The sequence below is a fragment of the Cannabis sativa genome, chromosome 2, assembly GCF_029168945.1.
Source record: "Cannabis sativa cultivar Pink pepper isolate KNU-18-1 chromosome 2, ASM2916894v1, whole genome shotgun sequence".
Lineage (NCBI taxonomy): Eukaryota > Viridiplantae > Streptophyta > Magnoliopsida > Rosales > Cannabaceae > Cannabis > Cannabis sativa.
In genome coordinates this window covers 29,619,442-29,631,170 of record NC_083602.1, presented here as the reverse complement: position 1 = coordinate 29,631,170, position 11,729 = coordinate 29,619,442, and the positions used below count along the sequence as shown (strand labels likewise).

General features: G+C 35.1%; 1 protein-coding gene across 1 annotated transcript; it reads right to left on the bottom strand.

Annotated features, from left to right (window-relative positions):
- Positions 1–344: 344 nt before the first annotated feature.
- On the bottom strand, positions 345–4,397 carry LOC133034246 (uncharacterized). The gene is made up of 3 exons (XM_061109295.1): positions 4,161–4,397; positions 1,679–3,389; positions 345–1,618 (listed from the first exon to the last, which is right to left on the bottom strand). The coding sequence occupies exons 1-3, from the start codon at positions 4,395–4,397 to the stop codon at positions 345–347; spliced, it is 3,222 nt and encodes a 1,073-aa protein (XP_060965278.1).
- Positions 4,398–11,729: the final 7,332 nt, after the last annotated feature.

Here is an 11,729-nt window from a genome sequence, read left to right as displayed (position 1 = left end):
TATTTTTCCTGCACAATCTGAACCATGCTAATAGCAACGGAGGGGTCTGCTGGTATAAATTAATTTTCACCGCTATTGTATTTTATAATTATTATAAATTTTTAATTTTAATGATAATGGTAAATGGTAGATTAATTAATAGGAATATTTGCGGTATAAATATTATTTTATGTTTTTAATTTTATATATTTATATACTACATTTTTTTTTACGGATTAAATAGCATATGTTGTATTTTTGTTGTAGACTAGAAATTTTTTTTTTTTTTTTTGAGACAAAGAAGGCTGCAGAGGAGGAAGGAACAAGAACAACAAGCAGCCAAAGAGGAAGAAGAGGTATGTCCTCTAGCTAACTTCTCTTGACCTGAGAGCTTCTCTTGCAAGATTATGAGCGTCCATATTAAATTGTCGAGGAAGGAACTGCAACGAAGCACCAGGGAAATTTGAGAAGAGCAATCGAATCCGAGACACTAAACCAGAAAGTGCAGAATTGTCCTGCCAGGCTCCATTTACTTTTGAGACTAAATTCAAACAATCGGAGAAAACTACTTGTGGAGAAAATTGTGAGTCAATGCACCACTTGAGACTCTGCAAAAGAGCTTGGCCTTCAGAGAAAATAGGAGAGACAGCACCAGGCAGGCGATGGTAATGAGAAGCTAACACAGTCTGAAATCCACACTTGAAGACAAAACCAGTTCCAGTTAGGCCATTCTGATGGTCTACAGCTGCATCTACAAAAAGAGCAGGTGTATCAGGTGACAGGGAAGGAGGGAGATGCTGATGAGAAGCATGAGGGATGCGTGTAGCCTCTGAGTGCAGAGTGTCATCTTGTTGCGAGTATTGAGTAGCACTGTATTCCTGTAAATAATTAACAATAATTTCTTCCACATTGTTAGTAGTATAATTTTTGTTGAAAAGAATGGAGTTTCGAGCATTCCAAATCTGCCAAATGAAAGTAATGAAAATTTGGAAATCCTGTTTAGGAATATTATGTAAAGCCTGCAAAAGAAAATCCTTAATGTCACATTTTTGATAAGTCAAGTAAAACTGCTTGAATCTTGAAGATTTCCAAATAGACTTTGCTCTTGTGCAACCAATAAGGGCGTGAGAGACTGATTCAGTATTATGCCCACAGATAGAGCAATTTGGGTGAGGAAGAGTCCTTTTAAGGAAAAGATTGAAAGCACAAGGCAAAATATGGTGGAAGGCTCTCCAAATAAAATGTTTAATTTTGGGAGGAACAGGAAGAGACCAAAGGGTTTTCCACCAATGAAGGTACGGATTAGGATTCGAAGAGGAGGGAACATCAACTGATTCAAGAGAGCAAGCAAGATGGTAGGCAGATTTGACAGTTAAATTGCCTGAGGGGTGGAAACCCCAAATAAGAGAATCAAAAGATGCAGGGTCGATGGGGGTTGTGAGGATATGATCAACTTGGTAAGAAGGGAAGTAATAATGAAGTTTGCGGACGTTCCAAGTTGAATCATCATTAATGAAAAAAGAAACATAAGCTTGGGACTGGGGAAGAGGATGCAGTAGGATGGGACGTTGAATGTTAGGAATCAAATTGGGAGCAGATAAGGGGACATTAGTTCCAGTACCAATCTTCCAAACCAGACCTTTTTGAAGCAATTGGCGACCTCAAAGAATACTTCTCCAGGTGAAAGAAGAATTGTGACCAATAGGGGCATTCATGAAATCAGAATTTTTGAAATACCGAGCTTTAAGAACAGAATGAAGAAGGGAATTCCTATCATTCCAAATACGCCAAGCCTGCTTAGCTAAGAGAGCTTGGTTATGACAGGATAAAATACGGAACCCCAGGCGCCCAAAAAACTTGGAGACAGAAATAACATCCCAGTTTTTCCAGTGAACTTTGTTAGTGTCGTGGGATCCCCACCAAAATTTAGCAATCAAGCTTTGAATTTTATGACAAATCGATTTGGGCACTTTGAAACAGGACATTGCAAAAGAGGGGATAGCTTGGACCACCGCTTTAATAAGAGTTTCCTTACCAGCCCTAGAGAAAAAATTTTCGTTCCAGGAGTTAAGTTTGGATGAGACTTTTTGAAGCAGATAATGGAACATGGAATTGGAGACCCTGCCAACGCAATGGGGGACACCAAGGTACTTACTAATGAAGCCCTCCCCCAGAAGTTGAAGGGATTGACGAAAACAAAGCTGGGCATCAGCAGAGGTATTCGGGGAGAAAAGGATGGAGGATTTATCTCTATTCACCAATTGGCCCGTAGCTTTATTGTAGAGATCAAGAATATCATTAAGGGAATCACTGGCTTGAGAATGGACAGGAGAGAAAACCATGCTATCATCAGCAAACAAGAGATGAGACAGGGGCAAGGCACCCCTGCAAATCTGAATGCCAGAAAAATGAGCCTGAGCTTCTTGCAATCGAATTGCTGCAGAAAGACCCTCAGCAATTAAAAGAAAAAGATAGGGAGATAACGGATCCCCTTGTCGGAGACCACGCGTTGAATGGAAAGTGTCAGTAAGAGAGCCATTTATGGATAGACGAAATTGGACCGTGGAAAGACAACGCATTATAAGAGATGAGAACGAAGAAGGAAGACCAACATGATTAAGCAAACGATTTAAAAAAGACCATTCTACTCTGTCAAAAGCCTTCTCCATATCAAGTTTAATAGCAGCCCAACCAATCTTCCCCGATCGTCTAGAATGAATGGCATGAATAATTTCATTCGCAAGGAGAATGTTATCAGTAATTTGGCGCCCTTGGAGAAAAGCACTTTGATTGATACTGATAATGGAGTGAAGCACAAGTCTTAACCGATTTGCAATAACTTTGGAAAGGCACATATAGAAAGTATTGCAAAGACTAATCGGTCGAAAGTCACGAACATGCTTAGGATTTTTCTTTTTGGGGATGAGGACAATAATAGTTTGATTGATTGGGGAGATGTCCCCCTGATGATTAAGAATCTGAAGCATAGCCTTAGTGAAATTTGTGCCTAGAGTGGACCAATTACTTTTGTAAAAAAGCGAGTTGAGTCCATCAGGCCCAGGAGCTTTGTCCGCAGAGAGGCTAAATAACGCATTTTTAACTTCAACTTCTGTGTAAGGTTCAGCTAGAAAAGCAACTTGATGAGTGGATAACCTATTAGTAATCCCTTGGAGAAGGGAAGTGACAGCCACATCACAAACACCTTGAGAGGTGAAGAGAGAATTATAAAAATGAAGAAATTGGGAAGTTATAGTGGCATGATCGTGAGAAATGGATCCATCAAGAAGAGTAATGAGGCGAATGAAATTGTTCTTTTTGCGATTGGAGGCACGGTGGTGGAAAAATTTAGTATTTTTATCTCCAGCACGCAACCAATCAACTCTAGAACGCTGCTTCCAGTAGACTTCATCCTTGAGGAGAAGGCCATCCAATCGAGATTGGAGAGTGGAAATTTGAGAGAGAGAGAGTTGGGAGTTTGGTGAGAAGCACTCAGCAGGTTATTTAGATCAGTTTGTGTCCGAGATATTTGGAACTTAATAGGGTGTTGGGATTTACTCCAACTCCTAATCTTTGCAATACAGTTGGATTGCTTGTCAAGGAAGAGTTGCAAGGGAGATGAAAGAGGATCCCGAGAGTTAACCCAGGATGAATTAAGAAGGTGAGAAAAAGAGGGATCTTTCAGCCAATGATTTTCAAAATGAAACCGGTTAGATCTTTGAGTAGCAAAATTGGGGTCTTGAAGCATGATCTTCAAAACCCTATGATCAGAACCATAGAACCCCAGGTGGAAAAGAGTAGCATGAGGAAATAAGTCTCTCCAAAGCTGATTAGAGGTACACCAATCCAGACGCTCAAGGATCGAACCATGCCTCCACGTGAATTTAGGCCCAACGTGAGGAAGAGGAACATGATTATATTTATCGAGAAAAGTATGGAAAGAATGCATAACATGAGAGGGGGGTAAGAGAAGAGTTCCGGTCATTGATTGAAAGATAGTCATTGAAATCACCCATAACTAACCAGGGCAAAAGAGGAGCAGTGTCAAATAAACGATTAAGCAAAGTCCAAGTAACAGATTTGAGAGTAACATAAGGAGAACCATAATAACCAGAAAAGTGTCAGTCTTTACCATTAAAATTATTTATAATACAATCCACATGATTAAGGGAGTATGAAATTACATTAACATCGATATAGTCTTTCCAAAAAAGTAAAATCCCTCCCCCAAGACCTTGCCTAGGCACCTCTAAAACACTATCAAAACGAAGCTTGTGTTTCAGGTCCATTCCACGTCCAGCCGGCAACTTAGTCTCCATAACAAACAACATCATGGGCTGATGTTGTTTGACCAGCAGGGAGAGATTACGGAATGCTCGAGGGCTCCCCAAACCTCGAGCATTCCAACTGCAGAGACTCATTGTTCTCGGCGGGGCCACGTAGCAGCACCCGCCGTTGGTTCATCATCAGACATGGAGGGGACGACAGCATCATCCGAGGCAATGGCTCTAGCGCGCTTAAGCATGCTGCGCATAGAGTCTCCAACTTGAGCATTTTGACGCATGAATGTTGGCCGAACAACAGGGGAAGTGGCAGCAGTGGGAGTGGGGCAAGAAGCATTGATAACAAGTCCTGTGTCCCCTCGGGAGCGAGGGGGATTGGTTATGGGAGAAATCATAGGGGCTTTTCCTTTTCCTTTATCAATGTGGGTGGAAACGGATACAGAGTCAGTGATAATAGGGGCAGTGGGTCTGATAGAGAAAGATGGCATAGTGTGGCTTGGAGTAATATAAGTGGTTGGCATAAAGGAAGGGGATGAAACAAACTGTGGAGATTGGGTTGAAAGACGAGGATTTGGGCTGGATTGAGGAGAATCAACATGGAGAAATTGGTCGACGGCTTGTTGCAAATCTTGAGCATCCGATGTAGGGTGGATACGAGGAAAAAACTCCTCAAAAGGGGTGGAGTTGGACAGCTGAAAAGGGTTCTTCTTGTGGGGGGATGAAGGGGTAGCACAGAGGGTATCTTTGTATTCCAAGAGTGGGGGGTGTGGGAAATTATCACGGCGAAGGAGGTATTTAGAACATTTGTTGTAAGTATGGTCAAGCAGACCGCAGAAATAGCAGAAATTGGGGAGACTTTCGTATTTGAAACTGACCCATCGTGGTTCAGAAATGCCTCTGAACCGAATGGTCATACCACGACGGAGAGGCTTAGTGATATCAAATAGCACACGGATTCGAAGGTAAGGACCAAAGTTTTCCATTAAAGAGAGAGGGTAAATTTCCAGGAGATCACCAATTTCATCAGCAATGAACTGTGCGAGTTGGGGACTTTTACGACCGAAAGGGATTCGATGGATTTGGACCCAAAAGGGGACATATCGAATAGAATCAGGAGTAGGGGTTGGTGACACATCAGGATGAGTGAAGACCATCAAGAACTTATCAAAATGCCATGGTTGTTCTTCAAGAACACGGCGCCTATCTCCATCGCATTGGAATGAAGCTAGAAAGAGCCCAGAATGATACTCAGAAATTTGACAAGGAAAGCGGAGGGTCCAAGCTTCAGACATGGCTTTTTCAATCCAAGAGGGCTTAGCAGATTTGGGAGATAAAAGCTTGAAAAACAGACAGAAAGCATCGGTATCAGTAGAGGAGTGAATTGAAATGTGATCGAACTCATGAACAAGGCTGTCCTCGTCATCAAGAGCAGTAATGGGGTTTGGGTTGGTGGAGGAGGAAGCCATTAAGGTAGGGCAGAAGAAACTAACAGGGTTTTCAGCAGGAGACGAAAATGGTATGCAAAGAGTAAAGGAGAGAACATATAAATAAGCAAAGATAGAAAGAATCGAGAGAGACGAGTACCTGGAGAAGAAAAGTCGCCTCGAAGAGAGAACTGGCGTCTGAACCATCGCTTCACAGCTGGGAGAGGCGGTCTGGAATCGTCGCTGAAATGCAATGATGGCTTTTGGTTGTGAGAGGGGGAGAAGCAGAATGACGGTTGGTTTAGTCGTATAAGAACGATTCGAAAATCGAAGATAGTATGAAGATTGTGCAGGAAAATTAAATGCTGATAAGAAGGAGCCGCCATAATTAAATGCAAGTGTGAGAGAGAGATAGCATTAAACAGCGATGGAGCTCGAGAAATTAGGGGGAAATACATAACGATTAGGGTGACGTATTAGGAAAACAAATCCAAGGTCATTAATGAGGGTAAACAGAAAACAAATCGAAAGTCAGGGGAGAGTAAGAAATGAGGCGAGTAGGAACAAAAGGGAACATCAAATGATAGAGGAGATAGGGTAATAAATGCAAGACAGAAAGGAATCAGAAGAGAAAAGAAAATAAAAGAAAGAGAAACTAAGAGACTCAAACCTGAGAAGGAAGAAGCTGAGAATCAAGCAAACAAACTGATATCGGTGCATAACCAGAGCAAAGCCTGTAGGAAGCTTCAAGAAGAAGACTTGAAAAATTGTATGAAGAAAAACGATTTGGGAAAAAAAAATTGGAACTTTATTAGACTAGAAATTTTGTTAAGTGTTAATTTAGTTATGTAAAAAATGATCACATGTGAATATATTAGCAGCCCAACTCATTTTTTACTTTTAAAAATCATTAAATAATCTTAAAATAATTAACAATAGCGAAATTGAAATATTGAGGAGAAAAACAATCGAAATATGTTTTTATTTATTTATTTATTTAGTTTTTATAATTAAATAGTTACTATTTAGTTTATTTTTCACTTTTAAAATTATTTAATAAAATTTTTATTGAAAATGGACCACTATTTAATTGACACGTATTAGATAGATTTAATAAGATTTAACGAAATTGTCATTAAAAAGTGCCACAACTTAACATATAATATTTAATCTGTCAGAAAGAAAAAACATATTGTATATTAGTGTAAAAATTGAAAAGATAAAATATTTATAAGACAAATATCTCTAATTAAATCGTCAAATCACAACCATAATCATCCATTAATGGTGTACGACTAATTGACTGATTAATATATCTTGATTATATTATAATAATAACAACACGCCATATATACGAAACAATAATAAGTTGCAAATTTGACATTTGAGTTTGACAGTGCTAGCTACCCTTGTCTGAACCTAAAATAAAGTTAATTGACTTCCACCCAAAAAATATTCTATTTCTTTTACATATTATAATGAACTAATTTAGTAGATTAATCTAAACATGCAACACGACTATCACTGTACTGCATATGTTGTCTTTTAAAAGAAAAAGTTACATTTAAGATATATATATAGATTAGGGACAAGATTTTGTCCAAGATGTACTTTCATCGAATGTATTCCGTGGTACATTAGATGAATCTCAGGATACATTAGATGAGTGTCAGGGTAAATTACTATTTTTTAACTCTAATTACCCATAGATCAATCTCAGCTATCAGATCAAATAACTCTCCCATCTAACGGCTACCGTACATCATGAAATACATTCCGTGAAAGTACAATCACGAAATAAAATCATATATAGTTGGGCGGCAGGGCATGAAGTGAACTAGAGAAGCATGCAAGTTTGAATTGAGTTTTTGCCTCTAAATATACAAATATATGAGATTGAGTTCATGCAACAAAAGTTTTTGTGTTTCACTTTATTCTTTTGTGTGTGTGTACAAATTATTAAATAGCACACAATTTAATATATGGTTGTCGACCCAAGCTGTCTGTTCTAAAGATTTATTTGTTTATTTTCGTTTGATAATGGAAAGAGTCGTGTGGAGCTCTAATAGGTATGTGGGAACATTACGATGTCAATTTTAGGTGAATGAAAATAAAGTTGAAAATAAACAAAATTCTTTGATGAATTTATGATTTTTGATGACCCTTTTCCAATTTTAAGATGAAGTGCTACTACTACTAGTGTCACTTAACCCTTTAAAACGGGGAGCTTAACTTAAATTGACATTTTCGTTGTTGTAATAAGTAAAGTGATAACTATTATTTTTCAAAATAATAATTTTATGTTTTTTGAGCCAATAGCTAGTTGCATATTAATTATCCTTTTTCAATTTTGAGATTAAGTACTACTACTTCTAGTCCTACTCATCCCATTTTAATAAGGATTCACTTATTAACTGACTTTTGTGGATGTAATAAATTAATGTATTTTAATTAGTTTTATAATTGTTGAAGCCAATAGTTGCATATTGCTTGTAAGTAACGGCAAGATTATAATGACACAAAACTGAAAAAGATGAAGAAATAAATCAAAGGAGTTGGTTTGGTTTATCAAATGATCAATCTCATCATCACTTTATCTTTGCCTAATTTGCGTCTCAAAGTGTCATTAGTCATAACTACAATCCACACTAAAGTCAATTACTTAGTGATATATAAAGTTGAATATATGGGCCATATATGTTTGTTTGGTCTATCATCAAATGACCCAAAAATCTTAATTTAATTATAACCACACACTAATCGCCATTATTAATGATGAGTACCATTCCGATTATGTTTTCCAGATATTATTTTCTCTTTTCTAAAAGATTAGATTCTTGATCAAATAGTATCATAATATGCATTGACGCCAAAGTATAGCCAAGAAACTAAGGCTTAATCAATTAGTCAATATCGGCAGTTATTATCAAAGTTAATTATAATGTAATATATTAGACTTTTGTCTTTAATTAGCTCTATGGTTTGATTAATGGCCATTAGTCTAGGCTCATGTTTTATTTTTTTCATAAAGAATAGTGTATAAAATTAAGTACATTTTATTAGCTAGGAACCTTCCTTGTACGTTCTTATGAAAATCAAACATGTATACACGCCTTCCTTTTGGAAATGTATGTACTTGTCTTTATTTTATGTATAATTTCATATTTATTGTATGTTGACTTTATTATTTTTCAACAACTTTAATTTTATTTAATTGGATTTTATCAATCGATAAATAATTATCCGATTGAATTTATTTTTTCTATACAACTATCTCATTTAATTATTTTTTTTGAAACAATGACTATCTCATTTAATTTTTTTTAACAGGTTTATTGCTAAAAAAAAACTAATAAAACATTATTTGTGGGTGGAATATAATATGTATAGTAACGTTATATTAAATATGTAATCATAATAATACATTAGTTTTAATAATTAAATCATTATTATAAGATTGTGATGTATATATTATAATACAAAGTTAAAATAAAATTATTTCTATGGTAACTATAACAGTTTAAATATGATAATACAATTTAAAATTACAAAAAAAAAATAATAAATAAATGAATTCAAGTTTATTTAAAATAGGCTAATTAGGATTTTTGCTCCCTGAACTTTGACATGTATTAAATTATGCCCCTTAAACTTTTAAAGTCGTTAAAAATGCCCCTGAACTATCGAGATTGTTAGATTTAAGGACTTTGTCTAATTTCATTCAATTTTACTATTTCAATGATTGTTTATGTACTAAATCATGCATCCCAGACTTTGATATCTACCAAATCATGCCTATCGAACTTTGACATGTATTAAATAATGCCCCCTGAATTTTCATCCATGTTAGACGTTTTTACTAAAATTGAAAAAAAGTCCTTAAATCTAACAATCTCTATAGTTCAGGGGGCATTTTTAACGACCTTAAAATTTCAGGGGACATAATTTGGTACATGTCAAAGTTCAGGGGGCAAAAATCTTCAGTAGCCTTTAAAATAATTTGTTTGGATATATGTCTAATTTAACTATTAAATCGGTTATTCTTTTTAGATTAATTTATCTAGCTAATTTGAAAATGACACAATAATATAACTTATTTGTTATAAATTTATAGTTTTATAATAATTTAAAATAAGTCATAAACATATATAAATATATTAAAATATATAAACATGTCATAAATGTGTCAATTTCAATCATTTGTTTATATATATTATATAGATTACTTTGATTAAGCATATATGTATGTAATCACAACAAACAATATAATATTTTTTAAGACCAAACAATATAAATTGTAATTTGTATTTAAAAGTATATTTCTTCTGTAGTAATTATTTTTTAAATTGTGTTTTTTAAGTGACAAGTACAAATTGGAATAAATTATATGGGTTCTCGAAGCAAGAAAGTGAGATAATTTTTTATTACATTATCTTTTTGTTGGCTATACAAACTATAAAGTACATCGAGTTTAGATTGTTCGGATTTAAAACTCTCAAACAAAAGATTTTTTCTTTTTCATTAATTAATGAAAAGGATGAAAAGCAATATTATTAATTATTTTAGTTTAAGTATGTAAAGTTTTTTTTTTTGGCAATTTTGTTGCCAAAATATTTTTAATTTATGGTGTGATTTGTTAGCTTTTATAAAACTGATTTTCTCAGCTTATTTAGATATTTTTATTGCTCTTTTCTATCATTGAAAAGATTTTATATTCAGTTGTTCTTTTCTTTGTTTGGTAACTTCTTGTAAGAGAACAAATTCTCTAATAGAAAGTTAGCTTTTTATAGAAACTTTGACTATTTTTATTTTTCTTAATGAGTTCGATTGTGTCTTGATAAGATCAAATCAAATACACTATTTTTGGCAGGTATCAAGTCCAAATACATGATCGGACACGTTTTTGGCAAGTTTCCTTTTTTGGTCTGGTTTGCTGCAGCAGAACCTGTCTATGATGCTGCAAAACAGAATTTTCTTTTAGGAATGTTTGTATAGCTGTAGATTCGACTTTGTGGTTGTCTCTAGGGTTTCTTTGTTATATAAATAGAACTTAGAAAGCAGCCATTTGAATCATCTCTTCTAGCTTTCATTTTTTGTATTTTCTCATTTGTGAAGAGAGAGTTCTTTTTGTGAGAACCAAGTTGTTCATCTAGGTTCTAGTGTTTATATATTTATTCTTATACTAGTCTTAGGGTTGGTTAGAACATCTTGATTGAACAAGAGAAAGGTCTTCGGGAGAAGACTTGTGCAAGCCTTACTTCGGAAGGAAGTAAGCACTCACAATTCAAAGACGAAGGGAGTTCGATGTTTGAAGGTGGTTGTGAAATTAGATTCATGAAGTGCATTACAAAGGATTGCGGCAATAATTTAGAGGGAGTCTAAACTTATTTAAGTCTATTGTCTTTGTAATTGTTGATACTTTACTAATTAATTTCTTTCTCTGGGCGTGACCCCGTGAACTAGGAGTGTTTGAAAGAACACTGATACCACGTACAAATCTCTTGTGTCAAGTGATTTAATTTTCAGCAATTATTTTTTAGATTCTGTTGGTTCTGGTTTGTTTCTGCAAAACTGTTTTCTGTAGAAACAAAATTACATTCTGCTGCTGCAGACTATTACAGTTATATATTTTTTATATTTCTCTTATATTTATTGATATTTACAAAAACTCAATTTTTCAATTGGTATTAGAGCGGGACACTAAACTTTTAGTGTGATCCTTTTAACAGTTTCGTGTGTTTTTGTGTAAAATGTAATTTTTTGCAGAAGGAAGTTCAATTTCTATACCACCATTGCTCAATGATTCTAACTATCCTTATTGGAAAGTAAGAATGAGGGCTTTCATCAAATCTCAAGATGAGAAAGCTTGGAGGATGGTTCTATCAGAATGGTCTTCTCCTGTTGAGACAGATTTCGAAGGTAATTCTAAAATAAAATCTGAACTAGAATGGTCTATTGAAGATGATAAACTTTCTGCTTATAATAGCAAAGCTTTACATGCTATATTTAATAGAGTAGGTGAAGGTTATATTAAACTTATATCTTC